The sequence below is a fragment of the Scyliorhinus torazame genome, chromosome 21 (assembly GCF_047496885.1).
Source record: "Scyliorhinus torazame isolate Kashiwa2021f chromosome 21, sScyTor2.1, whole genome shotgun sequence".
Classification (NCBI taxonomy): Eukaryota; Metazoa; Chordata; class Chondrichthyes; order Carcharhiniformes; family Scyliorhinidae; genus Scyliorhinus; species Scyliorhinus torazame.
The window spans coordinates 78,392,150-78,416,965 of NC_092727.1; the positions used below are offsets into that span (position 1 = coordinate 78,392,150).

Consider the following 24,816-nt stretch of genomic DNA (forward strand, 5'->3'; position numbering starts at 1 on the left):
CTACACTACCTAGACAATGTTGTAACTACATTAACCACACCATGAGATAACCACATTAATTATATTGTAGGGTAATCGCACTAACTACACCATGTGGTAATCACACTAACTTCACTTCAGGGTAATCGCATTAACTACACCTTGTGGTAATCGCACCAACTACATCTTGTGATAATCGCACTAACTACATCGTGTGGTAATCGCACTAACTACATCGTGTGGTAATTGCATTAACTACAATGCAGGGTAATCGCACTAACTACACCATGTGGTAATCCCACGAACTACACGGCAGAGTAATCACTCTAACTACACGTCAGGGATATCGGTCTAACTACACTGGAGGGTAAACGCACTAACTACACCCTGTGGTAATAGCACTAACTACACCATGTGATAATCGCACTAACTTTACTGTGTAGCATTTGCTCTTACTATACTGCAGGGTAATCACACTAACTACACCGTGTGGTAATCCCATTAACTACACTGCAGGGTAATCGCACTAACTACACTGCAGGGTAATGGCACTAACTACACTGCAGGGTAATCGCTCTAACTACACTGCAGAGTAATCGCACTAACTACATTGTGTGGTAATCGCACTAACTACACTGCAGGGTAATCACACTAACTACACCATGTGGGTAATCGCACCAATTGCACTGCAGGGTAATTGCACGAACTACACTGCAGGGTAATTGCACTAACGACACGTGTGGTAATCGCACTAACGACACTGCAGGGTAATCACACTAACGACACTGCAGGGTAATCACACTAACTACGCTGCAGGGTAATAACACAAACGACACCATGTGGTAATCGCACTAACTACACTGCAGGTTTATTGCACTAACTACACTGCAGGGTAATCGCACTAACTACACCGTGTAGTAATCGCACTAACTACACCCTGTGGTAATGTCTCTAACTACACTGCAGGGTAATCGCACTAACTACACTTCAGGGTAATCGCACTAACTACGCTGCAGGGTAATCGCACTAACTGCGCTGCAGAGTAATTGCACTAACTACACTGCAAGGTAATCGCACTAACTACACTGCAAGGTAATCGCACTAACTACACTGCAGGGTAATGGCACTAACTACACTGCAGGGTAATCGCACTAACTACGCTGCAGGGTAATCACACTGACCCCGCTGCAGGGTAATCGCACTAACTACGCTGCAGGGTAATCGCACTAACTACACTGCAGGGTAATCGCATTAACTACACCGTGTGGTAATCGCACTAACTACGCTGCAGGGTAATGACACTAACTACACTGCAGGGTAATCGCACTAACTACACTGTGCGGTAATCGCACTAACTACGCTGCAGGGTAATCGCACTAACTACACTGCAGGGTAATCGCACTAACTACGCTGCAGGGTAATCACACTAACTATGCTGCAGGGTAATGACACTAACTATGCTGCAGGGTAATGACACTAACTACAATGCAGGGTAATCGCACGAACTGCACTGCAAGGTAATCGCACTAACTACACTGCAGGGTAATCGCATTAACTACACCGTGTGGTAATCGCACTAACTACACTGTGTGGTAATCGCACTAACTACGCTGCAGGGTAATGGCACTAACTACACTGCAGAGTAATCGCACTAACTACACTGCAGGGTAATCGCACTAACTACGCTGCAGGGTAATCGCACTAACTACACTGCAGGGTAATCACACTGACTACGCTGCAGGGTAATCGCACTAAATACGCTGCAGGGTAATCGCACTAACTACACTGCAGGGTAATCGCATTAACTACACCGTGTGGTAATCGCACTAACTACACTGCAGGATAATGACACTAACTACACTGCAGGGTAATCGCACTAACTACACCGTGTGGTAATCGCACTAACTACACCGTGTGGTAATCGCACTAACTACACTGCAGGGTAATCGCACTAACTACACTGCAGGGTAATCGCACTAACTATGCTGCAGGGTAATCGCACTAACTGCGCTGCAGAGTAATTGCACTAACTACACTGCAGGGTAATCGCACTAACTACACTGCAGAGTAATCGCACTAACTACACCGTGTGGTAATCGCACTAACTACGCTGCAGGGTAATCGCACTAACTACGCTGCAGGGTAATCACACTGACTACGCTGCAGGGTAATCACACTGACTACGCTGCAGGGTAATGACACTAACTACACTGCAGGGTAATCACACTAACTACACCGTGTGGTAATCGCACTAACTACATTGCAGGGTAATCGCACTAACTACACCGTGTGGCAATTGCACTAACTACATTGCTGGGTAATCGCACTAACTACACCGTGTGGTAATTGCACTAACTACACTGTGTGGTAATCGCACTAACTACGCTGCAGGGTAATGGCACTAACTACACTGCAGAGTAATCGCACTAACTACACTGCAGGGTAATCGCACTAACTACGCTGCAGGGTAATCGCACTAACTACACTGCAGGGTAATCACACTGACTACGCTGCAGGGTAATCGCACTAACTACGCTGCAGGGTAATCGCACTAACTACACTGCAGGGTAATCGCATTAACTACACCGTGTGGTAATCGCACTAACTACACTGCAGGATAATGACACTAACTACACTGCAGGGTAATCGCACTAACTACACCGTGTGGTAATCGCACTAACTACACCGTGTGGTAATCGCACTAACTACACTGCAGGGTAATCGCACTAACTACACTGCAGGGTAATCGCACTAACTATGCTGCAGGGTAATCGCACTAACTGCGCTGCAGAGCAATTGCACTAACTACACTGCAGGGTAATCGCACTAACTACACTGCAGAGTAATCGCACTAACTACACCGTGTGGTAATCGCACTAACTACGCTGCAGGGTAATCGCACTAACTACGCTGCAGGGTAATCACACTGACTACGCTGCAGGGTAATGACACTAACTACACTGCAGGGTAATCACACTAACTACACCGTGTGGTAATCGCACTAACTACATTGCAGGGTAATCGCACTAACTACACCGTGTGGCAATTGCACTAACTACATTGCTGGGTAATCGCACTAACTACACCGTGTGGTAATTGCACTAACTACACTGTAAGGTAATCGCACTAACTACGCTGCAGGGTAATCGCACTAACTACATTGCAGGGTAATCGCACTAACAACACCGTGTGGCAATTGCACTAACTACATTGCAGGGTAATCGCACTAACTACACCGTGTGGTAATCGCACTAACTACACCGTATGGTAATCGCACTAACTACACTGCAGGGTAATCGCACTAACTATACGTCAGGGTAATCGCAATAACTACACTGCAAGGTAATCGCAGTAACTACACCATGTGGCAATTGGACTAACTACACTGCAGGATAATCACACTAACTACACTGCAAGGTAATCGCACTAAATACACCATGTGGTAATCCCACTAACTACACCCTGTGGTAATCTCTCTAACTACACTGCAGGGTAATCGTACTAACTCCACTGCAGAGTAATCCCACTAACTACGCTGCAGGATAATTGCACTATCTAAACTGCAGGGTAATTGCACTAACTACACCGTGTGGTAATTGCACTAACTACACTGCAGGGTAATCGCACTAACTAAACTGCAGGGTAATTGCACTAACTACACCGTGTGGTAATCGCACTAACGACAGTGCAGGGTAATCGCACTAACTACACCATGTGGTAATCGCACTAACTGCACTGAGGGCAATCGCACTAACTACACCATGTGGTAATCCAACTAACTACACTTCAGGGTAATCGCACTGACTACATTGCAGCATAAATGTACTAACTACACCATGTGGTAATGCCACTAACTACACCGTGTGGTAATCGCACTAACTACACTGCAGGGTAATCACACTATCTAAACTACAGGGTAATTGCACTAACTACACCATGTGGTAATGCCACTAACTACACCGTGTGGTAATCGCACTAACTACACTGCAGGGTAATCACACTATCTAAACTGCAGGGTAATTACACTAACAAACCGTGTGGTAATCGCACTAAGTACACTGCAGTGTAATCACACTAACTAAACTGCAGGGTAATTGCATTAACTACACCGTGTGGTAATCGCACTAACTACACTGCAGGGTAATCGCACTAACTACACCATGTGGTAATCCCATTAACTACACCGTGTGGTAATCGCACTAACTACACTGCAAGGTAATCGCACTAACTACACTGCAGGGTGATCGCACTAACTACACCATGTGGTAATCGCACTTACTACACTGCAGGGTAATCGCACTAGCAACACCATGTGGCAATTGCAATAAACACACTGCAGGGTAATCACACTAACTACACTGCAGGGTAATTGCACTAACTACACTGCAGGGTAATCGCACTAACTACGCCATGTGGTAAACGCACTAATTACATTTCAGGGTAATTGCACTAACAACACCGTGTGGCAATTGCACTAAATACACTGCAGGGTAATCACACTAACTACACCATGTGGTAATCGCACTAACTACACTGCAGGGTAATCGTACTAACAGGGTTACACCTGAACCAGAGGGGCACCAATATCCTGGGAGGGAAATTTGCTACAGCCCGTCGGAGGGGTTTAATTAATTTGGCAGGGGGATGGGAAAGTGATTTGTAGTTCAGGAGATAGCGTTGCTGAAGTTCACGAAGTTGAGGGTACTGCGGAGGGTACCAAGGTCACAAGAGTGGACCTGCAGGCATGAAGGTGGTTTGAAGTGTGTCTACTTCAATGCGAGGAGCATCAGGAATAAGGTTGGTGAGCTTATAGCATGGATTGGTACCTGGGACTACGATGTGGCCATTACTGAGACATGGATAGAACAGGGGCAGGAATGGTTGTTGGAGGTTCCGGGGTTTAGATGTTTCAGTAATATGAGGGAAGGTGGTAAAAGAGGTGGAGGAGTAGCATTGTTAATCAAGGATAGTATAATGGCTGCAGAAAGGCAGTTTGAAGAGGATTTTCTACCGAGGAAGTGTGGGCTGTAGTTCGAAATAGGAAAGGAGCGGTCACTTTGTTAGGAGTTTTCTATAGGCCCCCAAACAGTAACAGAGATGTGGAGGAAAAGATTGCAATGCAGATTTTGGATAGGTGCGGTAGTCACAGGGTAGTTGTCATGGGTGACTTTAACTTTCCAAATATTGATTGGAACCACTATAATTTGAACAGTTTGGATGGGGCTGTTTTTATCCAGTGTGTGCAGGAGGGTTTCCTCACACAATATGTGGATAAAGCGACAAGAGGCGGGGCCACATTGGATTTGGTACTGGATAATGAACTGGTTGTGGAAAAGCACTTTGGAGATAGTGACCACAATTCGGTGACTTTCACTATAGCAATGGAGAGGGATAGGAACATACAGCAGGGCAAGGTTTCTAACTGGGGGAAGGGTAATTACCATGCGATTAGGCAAGAATTGGGGAGCATAAGATGGAAACAGGAGCTGTCAGGGATAGGCACAATTGAGATGTGGAGCTTGTTCATGGGGCAAATACTGCATGTCCTTGATATGTCAGGCAGGGAGGAAATGGTCGAGTGAGGGAACCATGGTTTACAAAAGAGGTTGAATGTCTTGTCAAGAGGAAGAAGGCGGCTTACGTAAGGATGAGAAAACAAGGTTCAGTTAGGGCGCAAGATAGTTAGGAAGGAGCTCAAGAAAGGGCTTCGGAGAGCCAGGAGGGAGCATGAGAAGTCCTTGTCGGGTAGGATCAAGGAAAACCCCAAGGCTTTTTACATTTATGTGTGGAATAAAAGAATGGCCAAGGTGAAGTTAAGGCCAGTCAAGGACAGTAGTGGGAACTTGTGCATGGAGTCTGAAGATACAGGAGAGGCCCTAAATGAATACTTTTCTTCAGTATTCACAAAGGAGAGGGGCAATGTTGTTGAGGTGGATAGTGCGATACAGGCTGGTAGGCTGGAGGAGGTGGATATTCAGAAGGAAGATGTGTTAGAAATTTTGAGAAGCCTGACGATAGGTAAGTCCACTGGACCTGATGGGAGAAATCCTAGGATTTTTTGGGAGGCGAGGGATGAGATTGCAGAGCCTTTGGCTTTGATCTTTATGTCCTCACTGTCTACAGGAGTAGTGCCAGGAGACTGGAGGGAGGCGAATGTTGTCCCCCTGTTCAAGAAAGGGAATAGGTATAACCCTGGGAATTATAGGCCGGTTAGTCTCACTTTGATCATCGGTAAATTATTGCAAAGGGTCCTGAGGGATAGGATTTATGATCATTTGGAAGATACAGCTTAATCCAGGACAGTCAGCACAGATTTGTGAGGGGTAAGTCTTGCCTCACAAGTTTGATTGTATTCTATGAGGAGGTAACTAAGTACATAGATGAAGGTAGAGCAGTTGATGTCATATACATGAATTTTAGTAAGGCGTTTGCTGAGGTGCCCCATGGTCGGCTCATGCAGAAAGTAAGGAGGCATGGCATAGGGGGAAATTTGGCTGATTGGATCAGTAACTGGCTATCACATAGAAGACAGAGGGTGGTGGTAGATGGTAAATTTTCATCCTGGAGCCCAGTCACCAGCGGTGTACCACAGGGATCAGTGCTGGGTCCTCTGCTATTTGTGATTTTTATCAATGACTTGGATGACGGAGTTGAAGGGTGGGTTAGTAAATTTGCTGATGACACCAAGATTGGTGGAGTAGTGGATAATGTGGAGGGCTGTTGTAGGCTGCAAAGAGACATTGATAGGATGCAGAGCTGGGCTGAAAAGTAGCAGATGGTTTAACCCTGATAAGTGTGAGGTGATTCATTTTGGTAGGACAAATTTGAATGCGGATTACATGGTTAACGTGAAGAATGTGGAGGAGCAGAGAGATCTCGGAGTTCATGTCCATAGATCTCTGAAAGTTGCCACCCAAGTGGATAGAGCTGTGAAGAAAGCCTATAGAGTGTTAGCATTTATTAACAGGGGGATTGAGTTTAAGAGCCGTGAGGTTATGCTGCAACTGTACAAGACCTTGGTTAGACCACAATTGGAGTATTGTGTGCAGTTCTGGTCACCTCATTATAGGAAGGATGTGGAAGCATTGGAAAGTGTGCAAAGGAGATTTACCAGGATGCTGCCTGGATTGGTAGGTAGGTCTTATGAGGAAAGGTTGAGGGAGCTAGGGCTTTTCTCATTGGAGCGAAGGAGGATGAGAGGTGACTTAATTGAGGTGTATAAGATGATGAGGGGGATAGATAGAGTGGACGTTCCGCGACTTTTTCCTCGGGTGGCTGTAGCTGTTACAAGGGGGCATAACTATAAGGTTCATGGTGGAAGATATAGGAGGGATGTCAGAGGCAGGTTCTTTACTCAGAGAGTGGTTGGGGCGTGGAACACACTCGCAGCTATGGCAGTGGAGTCAGACACTTTAGGAACTTTCAAATAGTTATTGGATAGGCATATGGAATGTATGAGAATGATTGGGAGTAGGTTGATTTGATGTTAGTTTCAGACTAGTTTGGCACATCATTGTGGGCCGAAGTGCCTGTACTGTGCTGTACAGTTCTATGTTCTATGTAAGTACACCGTGTGGCAATCGCACTAGCTACACTGCAAGGTAATCGCACGAACTACACTGCAGGGTAATCACACTAACAACACCGTGTGGTAATCGCACTAACTACACTGCAGGGTAATCGCACTGACAACACCGTGTGGCAATTGCGCTAAATACACTGCAGGGTAATCGTACTAACTACACCGTGTGGCAATTGCACTACCTACATTGCAGGGTAAATGTCCTAACAACACCGTGTGGTAATCGCATTAACTACACTGTAGGGTAATAGCACTAACTACACTGCAGGATAATCGCACTAACAACAGTGTGGCAATTGCACCAAATACACTGCAGTGTAATGACACTAACTAAACCATGTGGTAAACCCATTGACTACACTACAGGGTAATTGCAATAACTATACTGCAGGCTAATCGCACTAACTGCACTGCAGCGTAAATGTACTAACTACACCATGTGGTAATCGCACTATCTACACCATGTGGTAATTGCACTAACTACACTGTGTGGTAATCGCACAAACTACACTGCAGGGTAATTGCACTAACTACACTGCAGGGTAATCACACTAACTACACCATGTGGCAATTGCACTAACTACGCTGCAGGATAATCGCACTAACTACACCATGTGGCAATTGCACTAACTATACTGCCGGGTAATCGCACTAACTACGCCATGTGGCAATTGCACTAACTACACTGCAGGGTAATCACACTAACTACACCATGTGGCAATTGCACTAACTACGCTGCAGGATAATCGCAGTAACTACGCCATGTGGCAATTGCACTAACTATGCTGCAGGGTAATCACACTAACTAAGCTGCAGGGTAATCGCACTAACTACATGCAGGGTAATCGCACTTAATACACCGTGTGGTAATCCCACTAGCTACACCGTGTGGTAATCCCACTAACTACACTGCAGGGTAATCACACTAACTATACCGTGTGGCAATTGGATTAACTACACTGCAGGGTGATCGCACAAATACACTGCAGGGTAATCGCACTAACTACGCTGCAGGGTAATCACACTAACTACACTGTGTGGTAATCGCACTAACAATGCTGCAGAGTAATTGCACTAACTACACTGCAGGATAATCGTACTAATGACACTGCAGGGTAATCGCACTAACTACGCTGCAGGGTAATCACACTAACTACACTGCAGGGTAATCGCACTAACTGCGCTGCAGAGTAATTGCACTAACTACACTGCAGGGTAATCGCACTAACTACACTGCAGGGTAATCGCACTAACAACACCGTGTGGCAATTGTATTAACTACACTGCAGGGTAATCGCACTAACTGCGCTGCAGAGTAATTGCACCAACTACACTGCAGGATAATCACACTAACTACACTGCAGGGTAATCACACTAACTACACTGCAGAGTAATCGCACTAACTACGCTGCAGGGTAATCACACTAACTACACTGCAGGGTAATCGCACTAACTGCGCTGCAGAGTAATTGCACTAACTACACTGCAGGATAATCGCACTAACTGCACTGCAGGGTAATCGCACTAAATACACCGTGTGGCAATTGTAATAACTACACTGCAGGGTAATCGCACTATCTACACCATGTGGCAAATGGACTAACTACACCTTGTGGTAATCGCACTAACTACGCTGCAGGGTAATCGCACTAACTACCCCATGTGGCAATTGGACTAACTACACAGCAGGGTAATCCCACTAACTACACCGTGTGGTCTTCCCACTAACTACACTGCAAGGTAATCGCACTAACAACACCGTGTGGCAATTGCACTAACTACACTGCAAGGTAATCGCACTAACAACACCGTGTGGCAATTGCACTAACTACGCTGCAGGGTAATCGCACTAACTACACTGCAGGGTAATCGCACTAACTGCGCTGCAGAGTAATTGCACTAACTACACTGCAGGATAATCACACTAACTACACTGCAGGGTAATCGCACTAACTACACTGCTGGGTAATCACACTAACTACACTGCATGGTAATCGCACTAACTACACTGCAGGGTAATCGCACTAACTACACCGTGTGGCAATTGTATTAACTACACTGCAGGATAATCGTACTAACTATACTGCAGGGTAATCCCACTAACTACACTGCAGGGTAATCGCACTAACTGCGCTGCAGAGTAATTGCACTAACTACACTGCAGGATAATCACACTAACTACACTTCAGGGTAATCACACTAACTACACTGCAGAGTAATCGCACTAACTACACTGCAGGGTAATCACACTAACTACACTGCAGGGTAATCGCACTAACAACACCGTGTGGCAATTGTATTAACTACACTGCAGGATAATCGTACTAACTACACTGCAGGGTAATCCCACTAACTACACCATGTGGTCTTCCCACTAACTACACTGCAGGGTAATCCCACTAACTACACTGCAGGGTAATCGCACTAACTGCGCTGCAGAGTAATTGCACAAACTACATTGCAGGTTAATGGCACTAACTACATTTCGGGGTAATCGCACTAACTGCACTTTAGGGTAATCGCACTAACTACACTGCAGGGTAATCGCACTAACTATGCTGCAGAGTAATCGCACTAACTACACTGTGTGGTAATCGCACTAACTATGCTGCAGAGTAATTGCACTAACTACACTGCAGGATAATCGTACTAACTATACTGCAGGGTAATCGCACTAACTACGCTGCAGGGTAATCGCACTAACTACACTGCAGGGTAATCGCACTAACTGCGCTGCAGAGTAATTGCACTAACTACACTGCAGGATAATCGCACTAACTACACTGCAGGGTAATCACACTAACTACACTGCAGAGTAATCGCACTAACTACACTGCAGGGTAATCACACTAACTACACTGCAGAGTAATCGCACTAACTACACTGCAGGGTAATCGCACTAACTACACTGCAGGGTAATCGCACTAACTACACTGCAGGGTAATCGCACTAACAACAGCGTGTGGCAATTGTATTAACTACACTGCAGGATAATCGTACTAACTATACTGCCGGGTAATCGCACTAACTACCCCATGTGGCAATTGGACTAACTACACTGCAGGGTAATCCCACTAACTACACCGTGTGGTCTTCCCACTAACTACACTGCAAGGTAATCGCACTAACAACACCGTGTGGCAATTGCACTAACTACACTGCAGGGTAATCGCACTAACTACACTGCAGGGTAATCGCACTAACTACACAGCAGGGTAATCCCACTAACTACACTGCCGTGTAATCGCATTAACTACACTGCAGGGTAATCGCACTAACAACACTGCCGGGTAATCGCATTAACTACACTGCAGGGTAATCGCACTAACTACAGCGTGTGGTCATCTCACTAACTACACTGCAGGGTAATTGCACTAACTACACTGCAGGGGAATCGCACTAACTACGCTGCAGGGTAATCGCACTCACTACACTGGAGTTTAATCGCACTAACAACACCGTGTGGCAATTGCAGTACCTGCACTGCAGGGTAAATGCACTAACTACACCGTGTGGTAATCGCATTAACTACACTGCAGGGTGATTGCACTAACTACACCGTGTCGTAATCGCACTTACTACACTGCAGGGTAATCGCACTAACAACACCGTGTGGCAATTGCACTAAATACACTGCAGGGTAATCACACTAACTACACTGCAGGGTAAATGCACTAACTACATCATGTGGTAACCGCTCTAACTAAACTGCAGTGCAACCTCATTAACTACACTATGTGCTAATTGCTCTAACTACGCCACATGGTAAATGCACTAGCTACATTGCAGGGGACCCACAGTAAATACTATTCCGGGTAACTGAGCTAACTAGACCTCATAGTAACTGCACTAACTACACTGCACGGTAACCACACTAACTACACTGCATAGTAACAGAATAAACAACACTGCATGGTTACTGAATTAACTGCACCATGCGGTAACCTCACTAACTAGACGGCACGGTGTCCACACTAACTACACTGCATGGTAACTGAAAAAACTACACCATGTGGTGCCCCCATTAACTACACGGCATGGTATTCACACTAACTACACCACGCGTTAACTGCATGAACTATAACACATGGTAACCAGATTAACAACATCACATGATACCCACACTAACTACACTGCATGGTATCCGCACTGACTACACCATGTGCTAACTGCATTAAATACATTGCGTGGTAACTGCCCAAACTACATCACAAGGTTACCACACTAACACACCACATGGTAACCGTACTAATTACTTCATGTGGTAATTGTACTAAATACACCCAATGGTAACTGCGCTAACTACAATTCATGGGAACCATATTAATTGCATTGCAGGCTAACTGCATTAATCGTTTACACTACAGAGTAGCCACGCTAACTTTGCCACTCAGTAACCACATGACCACACCACCTGTTAACTGCACTAACCATATTACATTGTAGTCTGTGAAGAATGTAGGAATTTCAGGTATACTCTATTATATATGAAATGAAAATCGCTTATTGTCACAAGTAGGCTTCAAATGAAGTTACTGTGAAAAGCCCCTAGTCGCCACATTCCGGCGCCTGTTCGGGGAGGCTGTTACGGGAATCGAACCGTGCTGCTGGCCTGCCTTGGTCTACTTTCAAAGCCAGCGATTTAGCCCTGTGCTAAACAGCCCCTATATATTTGGTGCAGTAAGGGTTAGAAGCCAGGATTAGTGTGTGACTGTTGCATTCATGTTTTCAAAAAACCTGGTTTGAAGGGCAGCAGGATTTTTGGAGCTAGAGGTGCAATTAAGGCATTGTAAAAGTTTGTACTAATGAACTATTATTTAGGTAAAAAGGGTTCCATGGGGAGGAAACATTGGGCACAATTCTCCCGAAAGGGAACAAAGTCTCCGAGGGAGCGCGTTTAGCCGTGTGTTTACTGGTGCTCGCAGCGCTAAGAAACACATGGGTATTTAATGCGACTTGCATTGTATAAGGGGCTGAACGGGGAATGCGTGGCCGAGGCCCCTGAAATGATCCCCCCCCCCCCCCCCCCCCCCCGTGATATTAAAGATATTTTCATACTTCGTCAGTAATAAAGTTTGTTTTAATATATCATATCCTTATTGTGCATGAAATCACTCCTGGAGCAAAGTATCCTTTCCTCAGACTTACAAAATTAAAATAAAATATTGGGTTTTATGTCCAGCATCTGAGCCACTGTTGGGGTCTAGTCGAGGATCGTAATAAAACTGGGGGCTCGTCCAGGATTTAAAAGATTAATTCTTTGTTTGGTTTGGGATTATTGAGTATAGAGACAGTCATTGTGTACGGAACAGGTGCTTTCTTTCATGTGGTAGAGTTTAAATAGGGAGTGACTGGAATTGCTTCTTTCAGTTCAAACATTTTCCTGGGTGTGGAAGAGGTCACTCGGGCTGGCTTACAAAGGGTGACGAAAATAAAACTTTTGGGTTTGGCAGACAAGGTGCAGTTAACTTCATCTGAAGGGATGAGGAAAATGGATGTAGTACAAAATAATTCAGCATTTAAATTTGCCAGAGACACAGCCTGAATTATTAGAATTAGCTAGAATTCAATTACAAATGAAACAAGGTGAGATGAAGGAAAATGAAGAGGAGAGTGGCTATGGCAGAAGAAAAGGAAAAAGAGAGGGCTTTTGCGAAGAAAATGGAAAGGAGAAAACTGGATTTTGTTGCAATCTGGGACCTCAGCGGGGAATGTCCCACCAAGGCCGCACTTAGTCCTGTTTCCTGCACTAAGGAGCTCCGCTAGTCAGAACTCCTCAGCTCATGAAGGCGCCATTTTAAAATCCCTGGTACGACTCCCAACCCCCCTCTCCACAGAGCCCCAACCCACCTATAAGGAGATCCTCGGCCCCGCACCCCACCTCGCATGGACAGGGTACCCCCGGGTCTGGTCCCTGCCATGGGCAAAGTGCCAGCCTGAGACCCAGGCACCGTCCCTCCAGCTGGGAGTGACACCGAGGCAACCTGGTACTCCAGCTTCCTGGCACTGCCAGCCTGGCACCCTGGCAGTGCCAGCCTGGCACCCTGGCAGTGCCCCGCCAGCTGGCAGCACCACCTGGAGTGAAAAAGTTCCAATCTTAGTAGCTACCGAGTGACATTTCCTCAAAATGTTTCTGTTGGCCAAGGCTTGGAGAGACTAACAAAAACAAAAAATGCAGTACACACTCAGCGGGTCTGGCAGCATCTGTGGAGAGAGAAAATAGCGTGAACATTTTGTGTCTGTATGACTTATTCAAAGTTGTTCTGGAGTCACGAGTAAAGGCTAAGCTGTGATGACATCAGCTGGCTGATGCTCAGTGTCGGAATCTAGCCACCTAAAAGACTAGAATAACGGCCTAGAAATCTGCTGAGGTACAAACCAGCATTAAAGATTGAGGAATTTTGGACTTCCGGGTGCGGCTATGCAGAGCTAGGTCGCATATTCGGTAGCTCCCACTTGGAACGGACTTTTGGGCTCTTTTACAGGGCCCCCACGGCATTTGTTTGACATTTCCCGGTGTGGGAAGAAGACTGCAGCATTCCCCTGACAGTGTCCCCCAGGAATGTTATGTTTTTTGGCTACCAGACCCGGCAGAAACAGTAAAAGATTTGGCTTGAGCTGCAGGTTTAGACAAAAGCCTCTTCCAGCATGCAGGCGGGGGAAGGGCAAGCTTAAAGCGGCAATCTGACTTGACTCTATCAAAGGTGAATTCTAGCAGCAGAGGGAACAACTGTGAAAAGATCTACCAAGGCCATTGAAGAAGCAGGGACGAGGCTTCCGGTGGCGGCCATGGAGGAGTAGGTCGCGTATTCGGCAGCTCCCGTCTGGAACTGACTCTCAGACCTTTTTCAGGAGTTTCCATAGACTTTTTAAACGGACCAGAAGGGTATCGGCCAAAGGAGTGGCACTGGAGCAACGGGAGAAGCGAGGGAAAGAAAACAAAATGGCGGCGGCCAGGGACAAAGGGGAGCTGCAGGAGTTCATCAAGCGCTGCTTCGAGGAGCAGCGCGAGGTGATGCGCAAGAAGATGTTGGCGCCTATGCTTTCGGCAATTGAAGGACTCGGGATCACCCAGAAGGCCCACGAAGCTAAGATCCAGGAGGTACAGAAAAGAGTCAGTCAGAACGAGGACGAGCTCGTGGGCCTGGCGGTGAGAGTGGAGCAGAACGAGGTGCTACACAAGAGGTGGGCGGGAAGACTCGAAGACCTGGAGAACAGGTCGAGGAGAAAGAATCTGCGAATCCTGGGTCTCCCTGAGGGAGTGGAGGGGGCTGATGCCGGGGCATACGCGAGCACGATGCTCGAGACGATGATGGGCACGAAGGCCCCTTCGAGGCCGCTGGAGTTGGACGGGGCACATCGGGTGCTGGCGAAGAAGCCCCAGGCAAATGAGCCGCCAAGGGCGATGGTGGTGAGGTTCCACCGGTTCACAGACAGAGAGTGGGTCCTGAGATGGGCCAAGAAGGAGCGGAGCAGTAAGTGGGACAATGCAGAGATCCGAATATACCCGGACTGGAGCACGGAGGTTGCAAAGTGGAGAGCGGGTTTCAACCGGGCCAAAGCGGCGTTGTACCGGAAAGAAGTGAAATTCGGAATGCTGCAGCCAGCGCGACTGTGGGTCACATACAAGGGCCAACACTATTACTTCGAAACGCCTGAAGAGGCGTGGACCTTTGTACACGCCGAAAAGTTGGACTCTAACTGAGGGTTTGTGAGGGTGGGGGGGATGTTTTGGGGTTTGATGTGCGATGGTTGTTGTATATAGGGGGTCAATCACGCGCAGGAAATGTTACATGGGCTGGGGGAGAGAGACAAGGCCGCGACAGGAGCTGCGCCAGAGGGGGCGGAGCGGGCTTTGGAAAGCTCGGGGTGTTTTCCCACGCGCGGGAAGAAAGGCGGGAAGGGGAATGAAGGAATGCATATGGATTGGGAGACTCCCACGCGGGGAGGTCAATGGGACGGCGGCGGAAACCGGGGTCAGCTGACTTACGGGAGTGACATGGGGGGAGCAGAAAAGCTAGACAGGGGTGTAGCGGGGGAGAGGGGAGGGGGGGGGGCGGGGAAGGGTTGCTGCTGCACTGGCCGAAAGGGAATGGGACACAGAAGAGGTGGTTGGGACGGGGATCCCCCCTCTGGGGGACTGGAGGGTGAGGGAAGCATGGACACGGGACTGGCCCAGACAAGGAGATGGCTCGTCGGCGGGGCGGGGGGTGGGGGGGGGGGTGGGTGAGAGCCACTCCAATCCGGCTGATAACGTGGGATGTGAGGGACCTGAATGGGCCGGTGAAGAGGGCTTGAGTGTTCGCGCACTTAAAGGGACTGAAGGCGGATGTGGCCATGCTCCAAGAGACACACCTGAAGGTGGCGGACCAGGTCAGGCTAAGAAAGGGATGGGTAGGACAGGTATTCCACTCGGGACTGTACGCGAAGAATAGAGGGGTGGCAATATTGGTGGGAAAGCGGGTGTCATTTGAGGCCAAGACTATTGTAGCGGACAATGGAGGGCGATATGTAATGGTGAGCGGTAGGCTGCAAGGGACGTGGGTGGTGTTGGTAAACGTATACGCCCCGAACTGGGATGATGCAGGATTCATGAAGCGCATGTTGGGGCGCATTCCGGACCTGGAGATAGGAGGCCTGATAATGGGAGGGGACTTCAATACAGTGTTGGACCCAGCACTGGACCTTCCAGATCAAGGACTGGAAAGAGGCCGGCGGCGGCCAGGGTACTTAGGGGGTTTATGGATCAGATGGGGGGAGTGGACCCATGGCAGTTTGCAAGGCCGCAGGCCAGGGAATTTTCTTTCTTCTCCCATGTACATAAAGCCTACTCCCGGATAGATTTCTTTGTTCTGGGTAGGGCGCTCATCCCGAGGGTGGAGGGGACGGAGTATTCGGCTATAGCCGTTTCGGACCATGCCCCGCACTGGGTGGAACTGGAGCTGGGAGAGGAGAGGGACCAATGCCCGTTGTGGCGGCTGGATGTGGGACTGCTGGCGGACGAGGTGGTGTGTGGGAAGGTGAGGGGGTGTATCGAAAGGTACTTGGAGGCCAACGACAACGGGGAGGTGCGGGTGGGGGTGGTGTGGGAGGCGTTGAAGGCGGTGATCAGGGGAGAGCTAATTTCCATTAGGGCTCATAGGGAGAAGACCGAGGGTATGGAAAGGGAGAGGTTAGTGGGGGAGATTTTGAGAGTGGACAGGAGATACGCAGAGGCCCCGGAGGAAAGATTACTTGGGGAAAGACGACGGCTCCAGACGGAGTTTGACCTGTTGACCACAGGGTTGGCGGAGGCACAGTGGAGGAAAGCGCAGGGGGCGACCTACGAGTATGGGGAAAAGGCTAGTCGGATGCTGGCACACCAGCTCCATAAGAGGATGGCAGCGAGGGAAATAGGGGGAGTCAAAGATGGAAGGGGAACCACGGTTCGGAGTGCGACGAAAATAAACGAGGTATTTAAGGCCTTTTCTGAAGAGCTGTACAGATCCCAGCCCCCAGCGGGGGAAGAGGGGATGAGACGATTCCTAGATCAGCTGAGATTCCCGAGGGTGGAGGAGAAAGAGGTGGCTGGTTTGGGGGCATCAATTGGGTTGGAGGAGCTGAGCAAGGGTTTGGGGAGCATGCAGGCGGGGAAGGCCCCGGGACCGGACGAATTCCTGGTGGAGTTCTACAGGAAGTACGCAGACCTGTTGGCCCCGCTACTGTTGAGGACCTTTAACGAGGCAAGAGAGGAGGGGACCCTGCCCCCGACAATGTCGGAAGCGACAATTTCTTTGATCCTAAAGCGGGACAAGGACCCACTGCAATGTGGATCGTACAGGCCGATCTCGCTCCTCAATGTGGATGCAAAGTTGCTGGCAAAAGTGCTGGCCACGAGGATCGAGGACTGTGTCCCGGGGGTAATCCACGAGGACCAGACAGGATTTGTAAAGGGCAGGCAACTAACCACCAATGTGTGGCGGCTCTTAAACGTGATAATGATGCCATCGGAGGAGGGAGAGGTGGAGATAGTGGCAGCTATGGACACGGAGAAGGCCTTTGACCGAGTAGAGTGGGAGTACCTCTGGGAGGTGCTGCGTAGGTTTGGGTTTGGGGTAGGGTTTATCAACTGGGTTAAGCTCCTTTACAGAGCCCTGATGGCAAGTGTAGTGACGAACCGGCGGAGGTCGCAGTACTTTCGACTGTACCGAGGGACGAGGCAGGGGTCCCCCCTGTTGTTCGCATTGGCGATTGAACCATTGGCCATGTCATTGAGGGAGTCTAATAAATGGAGGGGGGTGGTCCGAGGGGGAGAAGAGTGTCGCTATATGCGGATGACCTGTTGCTGTACGTGGCGGATCCAATGGAGGGGATGGTGGAGGTCATGCAGACTCTAAGGGAGTTTGGGGAGGTTTCGGGCTATAAGCTCAATGTAGGGAAGAGTGAGCTCTTTGTATTACAGGCGGGGGACCAAGAAAGAGGGATAGGGGACCTACCGCTGAGGAGGGCGGAGGGGAGCTTTTGGTATCTGGGGATCCAGATAGCCAGGAGTTGGGGGACCCTACATAAACTGAATCTGACGAGGTTGGTGGAGCAAATGGAGGAGGATTTCAAAAGATGGGACATGTTACCGCTCTCGCTGGCGGGTAGAGTGCAGTCGGTCAAAATGGTGGTCCTTCCGAGGTTTCTGTTTGTGTTTCAGTGCCTTCCCATCGTGATCACTATGGCCTTTTTTAAGAGAGTATTATGGGGTTTGTGTGGGCAAATAAGACCTCGAGAGTAAGGAGAGGGTTCCTGGAACGCAGTGGGGACCGAGGAGGGTTGGCGCTGCCAAATCTGGGGAGCTACTACTGGGCAGCAAATGTGGCGATGATCCGCAAGTGGGTTATGGAGGGAGAGGGGGGGGCATGGAAGAGGATGGAGATGGCGTCCTGTAAAGGAACGAGCCTGGGGGCGTTGGTGACAAAGTATACCACGAGCCTGGTGGTGGCGGCAACGCTAAGGATCTGGGGCCAGTGGAGACGGCACCGGGGTGCAATGGGAGCATCGGTGTGGTCCCCGGTCAGGGGTAACCACCGGTTTGTCCCGGGGAAGGTGGACGGGGGGTTCCAGAGCTGGCATCGGGCGGGGATTGGAAGAATGGGGGACCTGTTCATCGACGGGACGTTTGCGAGCCTAGGGGCACTGGAGGAGAAGTTCGAGTTACTCCCGGGAAATGCCTTTAGATATATGCAGGTGAGGGCTTTTGTGAGGCGACAGGTGAGGGAATTCCCGTTGCTCCCGGCACAAGAAGTTCAAGATAGGGTGATCTCGGGTGTATGGGTCGGGGAGGGCAAGGTGTCGGAAATACACCAGGAGTTGAAAGAAGAGGGGGAAGCGCTGGTCGAAGAGTTGAAGGGTAAATGGGAGGAGGAGCTGGGTCAGGAGATCGAGGAAGGTCTGTGGGCTGATGCCCTAGGGAGGGTTAATTCCTCCTCCTCGTGTGCCAGGCTCAACCTGATACAATTTAAGGTGGTCCACAGAGCGCACTTGACGGGGGCGAGGTTGAGTAGGTTCTTTGGGGTAGAGGACAGATGTGGAAGGTGCTCAGAGAGCCCGGCGAACCATGTCCATATGTTTTGGTCATGCCCGGCACTGGAGGGGTTCTGGAGAGGAGTGGCGGGAGCAATATCTCAGGTGGTGAAAGTCCGGGTCAAGCCAAGCTGGGGGCTAGGAATATTTGGAGTAGTGGACGAACCGGGAGTGCAGGAGGCGAAAGAGGCCGGCATTCTGGCCTTTGCGTCCCTAGTAGCCCGGCGAAGGATCTTGCTAATGTGGAAGGAGGCGAAGCCCCCCAGCCTGGAGGCCTGGATAAATGATATGGCTGGGTTCATAAAGTTGGAGAGGATTAAGTTCGCCTTGAGAGGGTCTGCGCAGGGGTTTTACAGGCGGTGGCAACCGTTCCTAGACTATCTCGTTGTTACGAGGGGGGGGGGGGGGGTTATTGTTGTAAGGGAGGAAAATTGTGTTAAAAAACTTTAATAAATATATTTTTTAAAAAAAGATTGAGGAATTTTACAAATTGTGTAAAATAACATTTTGCGCAGACTGAGTTTCTGCAATCATTTGTGCTATTTTAAAAAATGTATTGTTTTCTGGGATGTGGGTATCATCAGCAAGGCCAGAATTTGTTGCCCATCTCTAACTGCCCTTGAACTGAGTGGCTTGCTGGTCTGGAGTCTAGTAGGCCAGACTAGGTCAGGACAGCAAATCTCCTGGTGAAGTGACAATTGATGATCGTTTTCTCATCATCACTGAGCCTACATTCAATTCCAGATTTTATTAATTGTATTTAAATTCCACCCACCAATGCCGTGGTGGGATTTGAACCTGTGTCTCCAGAGCTTTAACCTGGGGCCTCTGGATTACTAACTCCATTGTCTTCCCACTAATGAATGTAAAAGGCATTGCATTAGAGGAAGGTACCACTCACAAAACCACTCAAATTACCACTCTTAAACAAATCAAGGAATACTTTTGAAACAAATGTAAAACACTCTGAAGCACTGCCAATTGTACTGGTCTATGGAAGACTTTGCATTCAGAGACATGCAAAGGAGTTTGAGTGGAAATTGGAGAAAAATAAATAAATATGAGTGCAACACCCAGACCACTGACTGCATTTAATGCTGAAACTTTACCCCAACGTATTTTAGTATTGCCCATATCCCAGCATGAGTCACTGTCACCAGGAGACGAGAGGTGAGAAATGGTAATAATGAAATAGTGGAATGATTAGAAAGGATTAAATGACTTGGGGGCAGAAGTGTCCCTTCTGATACCGTTATTCTAAGTCACTGACAGCGCTGCCATCTCTCTCCTTTATTGGCTGGTCACTGAAAGCATCTAATGTGACTTTCCACTGATTAAGTTAAAATTTACAGCCTTAGCTCATCAGGGAGAGGGTTCTGCAAGAGACAAGATAAGGCTGCTCTTAAATTGATCAAACATTAAACAGCCATCAGGCTGAACAACTGCTATCCCAACAGAGACTGGCAATTATTCCAATTGGAATTTCAGGAATTTCAATGGCCTGACCCATTTGTTTTATTATTTTGCTAAAGTTGTTTTGTCCATTGTAACTGGGGGGTGTTTAAACCCTAATTCCTTACTGCTATGTTAATTGTCAGTGATTGGTGGCTCAACAGGAAAGTGCTTTCAATGCAAGTCTTTGTTTCCTTATGTCTTCACTGATGTATCCTATTGTATATATCAAAAATAAATCAACTTTCCAAACATCATTGATAGATACGGCCATTTAGGAATGAACCGTAGTCAGACCCAGCTTGTGGTTCAAACTCAGTGAGCACATTCCTCATGTCTAAAATATGCAGCTCCTGCCTCGACCCAGCCATGGCTCAATGGAGAAGGTCCAGAGGAGGTTCACCAGGATGTGCCTGGAATTGAGCATCTGAGCTGTGAAAGAGACTGGATAGGCACGGGTTGTTTTCTTTAGAGCAGAGAAGGCTGAGGTGTTTGAGATTATATGGGGTATGGACAGGGTGGATAGGGAGCAGCTATTTCCCTTAGCTGAAGGGTCAATAGTAAGTGGGCCTAATTTGAAGGTGACGGCCAGGAGGTTTAAAGGGGATTTGAGGAGCTGCCAGAGTGTCTAGGTGGCACTGCCAGGCTGGCTGGTGCACTACCAAGATGCCAGGCTGGCATGCCCAGACAGCACTCTGCCCGTGCGGGGATTGGGCCCGGGGGTGCCCTTATTAGGTGGGGTGTGGGGGGCTCGATGACCCCCCTTCTTGATGAGTTGGGGGGTCCGGAGGCCGTGTTGAGGTGTCTTGAGGCCAGAGCACCATTTCCTGCAGAAGGAGCAGAGCTCCTCAGTGCAGGAAATGAGACTAAGAGTGGCTTCGGTAGCAAGTCCCCCGCTGAGACCCAAAAAAAAACCAGAGTCCCGTTAGATAGCGGGGTCTTCACGGTGCTGCCACTGCCAGGAGACACCCGGCTAAACGCACTCGACACGGGACTCTGTTTCATTACTGTTAAATCGTGCCCTTAATCTCATGTGTCCTCCACCCTTCACAGGTCAAAGAACAAAGAAAAGTACAGCACAGGAACAGGCCCTTCGGCCCTCCAAGCCCATGCCGACCATGCTGCCCGTCTAAACTAAAATCTTCTACACTTCCTGGGTCCGTATCCCTCTATTCCCATCCTATTCATGTATTTGTCAAGATGCCCCTTAAATGTCACTATCGTTCCTGCTTCCACCATCTCCTCCGGCAGCGAGTTCCAGGCACCCACTACCCTCTCTCAAGCCTCCACATCCTTCTGGTAGTGTGGCGACCAGAATTGAACACTATACTCCAAGTGTGGCCTAACTAAGGTTCTATACAGCTGCAACATGACTTGCCAATTCTTCCCTTTTGTTCTTTCCTCTCTTTCCTTCGTTCCCTCTCTGTAGTTTTTAAAAAACATATTACATCTCTCAACCTTTCCAGTCCTGAGAAAGATCATTGGCCTGACACATAAGCCGTGTTTCTCTCTATTACCGATGCTGCTTGACGTGCTGAGTATTTCCAACATTTTCTGTTTTATTTCAGATTTCGCATCTGCGGTGTTTTGCGTTCACAGTGAAATGAGTTTGACTCGTTTCAGCCCAGTTGCTGGTGGATGGAAGCCAAACCACAGTTGGTTCTACAGATTATTAAACACTGCTGGTAGTAGTCAAAGGATTGGCTTGTATGAACTATTTCATCATCTCCCGGGGGGGGGGGGTCCAATAGGAAGTACGTTTCTGTGGTTAAGGTTAAGACATTCTTTTTATGGAGATGCATTAATTAACTGAACTTGGGGGTGCTCAATGCTGACACGAGACCAAATCCCAAAACAACCTGCTGTGTTTCCCAGCAATCAATCCTCTCATTTTAATGAACAGACATAAATTACCACTGGTTACATCTACTGCAAATTGACTTTGAGAGACAAGATGGCAACACAAGGGAAAAGTGACTTGGTTTACAGTCCCACTTAGGGGCCAACCTGCAGCTACTGTCATGGAAAAATTGAATGGGAATTGGTTACTGTTGATTTTTAAAAAGTGATGAAAAATTGGGTGACAACAAGAAATAAGGATTGTGGGAACAGGCATTCAGTGTATTCTGCTAAAATCTGTGCTATTTTCAGGACGGCACGGTGGCACAATGGTTAGCACTGCCGACTCACAGCACCAGGGACCCGGTTCAATTCTGGCCTCAGGTGACTGTGTGTGGAGTTTGCACATTCTCCCTGTGTCTGGGTGGGTGTCCTCCAGATGTTCTAGTTGCCCCCCACAGTCCAAAGATGTGCAGGTTAGATGAGGTTACGGGAAAAGGGCAGGGGAGTGGACATCTGTTGGGTGCTGTTTCACAGGGTCGGTGCAGATTTCATGGGCCAAATGGCTTCCTTCTGCACTGTGGGAATTCTATAATCACACTACTTACAGCATCCGTCTTCTCTAGAAACTGGACCAAATAAAAACGTAGTTTGCTTTGCTGTGTGAAGACAAACTTACTCTTTGTGTTGTACATGAGACTCAGCCAAGCGCCTTTGGTGTCATTTTCGTACGCCTGTACATGTTCCCAGACAAACACATTCTCGGTCTCGTCAAGAATGGACACCATCTCGGCCCCATGCGCTGTTCAAAAATATTGGAAAAGGAGCGTCAAATTGAGCAGCCAGTACAGGAACTGTAGCAAAAAGTCTGGATTATCCCACAACACCCAGTTTCTAGAAGGTGGATGAAGTAGGTATTAATTATCAGAGATTTATTTAATCCACGTTATAGTATAATTCACGCACCTTTCTGACAGTACTTAGCTGCGTCTTTGGGAGTGGCCTTCCTCTCCAAGTGGAAGGTATAACAGTGATTGCGAAAGGGGATCCAGGAAGAGTCTTGCAGGCCACTTGGGCAAGTCCCAGTGAAAGTCGACTTGCTGGACCATGAGTCTGAGAAGAAAAGGGAAATCAGAGGTTAAATTCTGAATCGGACAGACAGGAACGTCACGGTTGTCAAGGGGGCGTTTCCTCTAGGTACACCTGCATATATGAACAGGAGGAGGCCATTCAACCCCTCGAGCAGCAGGCCTGTGGGGAGAGAAATAAGAGTCAATGGGCTTAATAACATGGGAAGGGGGGTGGGGGGTGTTGTCACCTAGAAGCAGAGTCAGTGTGGAGCGGGTCACCCAGCAGCCATGAGGCACTGCAAGGCGGGCTTATCGAAGACCAAGTGGGACCTCCATCACGGGACCATCACTGGGGAGTTTCAAACCTGCAAACTCATTCTCCTGTGGAATATTTGGGCATGCTTTGATTGGCTTCATAAAGATGCTCATTGTTATGTAACAACAACAACTTGAACTTAAATACTGCCCTTGAGGGAGTAAAACATCCCCAGGCTCAGTTGGGAACTCTCGCCTTTGAGAGACAGAAAGTCGTGGATTAAAATCCCTCTCCAGGCACTTAAACCCATAATCCAAGGTATCACTCCAGTACAGTGATGCGGGAGTGCCAGTGTCAGGGGTGAGATATCAAACCAAGACCCTGGGCGGGATTCTCCCATGTCCCAACAGTGTGCTTGTCGGCCGTGCGCTGTTCACTGACAGCGGAATTCTATCCTCCCGCCACTGGTCAATGGGATTTCCCGTTGAAACCACCCCAAGGAGGGGTTTGCGCTTCCGGCATCAAAAGTGAATCGCAACAACTGGAGAATTCCGGCCCCGACTTCCCTTTCACGTGGATGTAAAAGATGTAATGGCGCGATTCTGTCACTCGATCTCCCTGACAAATACTCATCCCTCCACCACGAGCTCAAAACAAAAACGATTTACTGGTCATTATCGCATTGCCGTACGGGTGGGGTCTTGCTCTGCACAATTTGGTTACTGCATATTCTCCATTATAATGGCGACCTCACTTCAAAAGCACCTCAATATCTGTAGGGGGTTGTAAAAGGCGCTATATAAACCCAAGTCTTTTCTTTAAAAGTGTGGGTTTTGTAACATGCCCAGAAGGTTGCATTTACTCTTTTATGTCATCATTGGCTACAGGAATACTGCCAGAGGACTGGAGGACAGCAAATGTGGTCCCTTTGTTCAAAAAGGGAAGCAGAGACAACCCCGGCAACTATAGACCGGTGAGCCTCACGTCTGTAGTGGGTAAAGTCTTGGAGGGGATTATAAGGGACAAGATTTATAATCATCTAGATAGGAAGAATATGATCAGGGATAGTCAGCATGGCTTTGTGAAGG

The 24,816-nt window shown here is 48.2% G+C and overlaps 1 protein-coding gene across 3 annotated transcripts in view; it reads right to left on the reverse strand.

The window, feature by feature from the left end:
* Positions 1-24,816, reverse strand: part of mrc2 (mannose receptor, C-type 2) — a 603,955-nt gene that overhangs the window by 7,330 nt on the left and 571,809 nt on the right. For all 3 annotated transcript variants that reach the window (XM_072486972.1, XM_072486974.1, XM_072486973.1), the window contains 2 exons: positions 23,369-23,515; positions 23,082-23,204 (listed from right to left, as the gene is read on the reverse strand). In XM_072486972.1, coding sequence (XP_072343073.1) covers positions 23,082-23,204; positions 23,369-23,515 — 270 coding nt within the window. The remainder of the gene's footprint in view (positions 1-23,081; positions 23,205-23,368; positions 23,516-24,816) is intronic.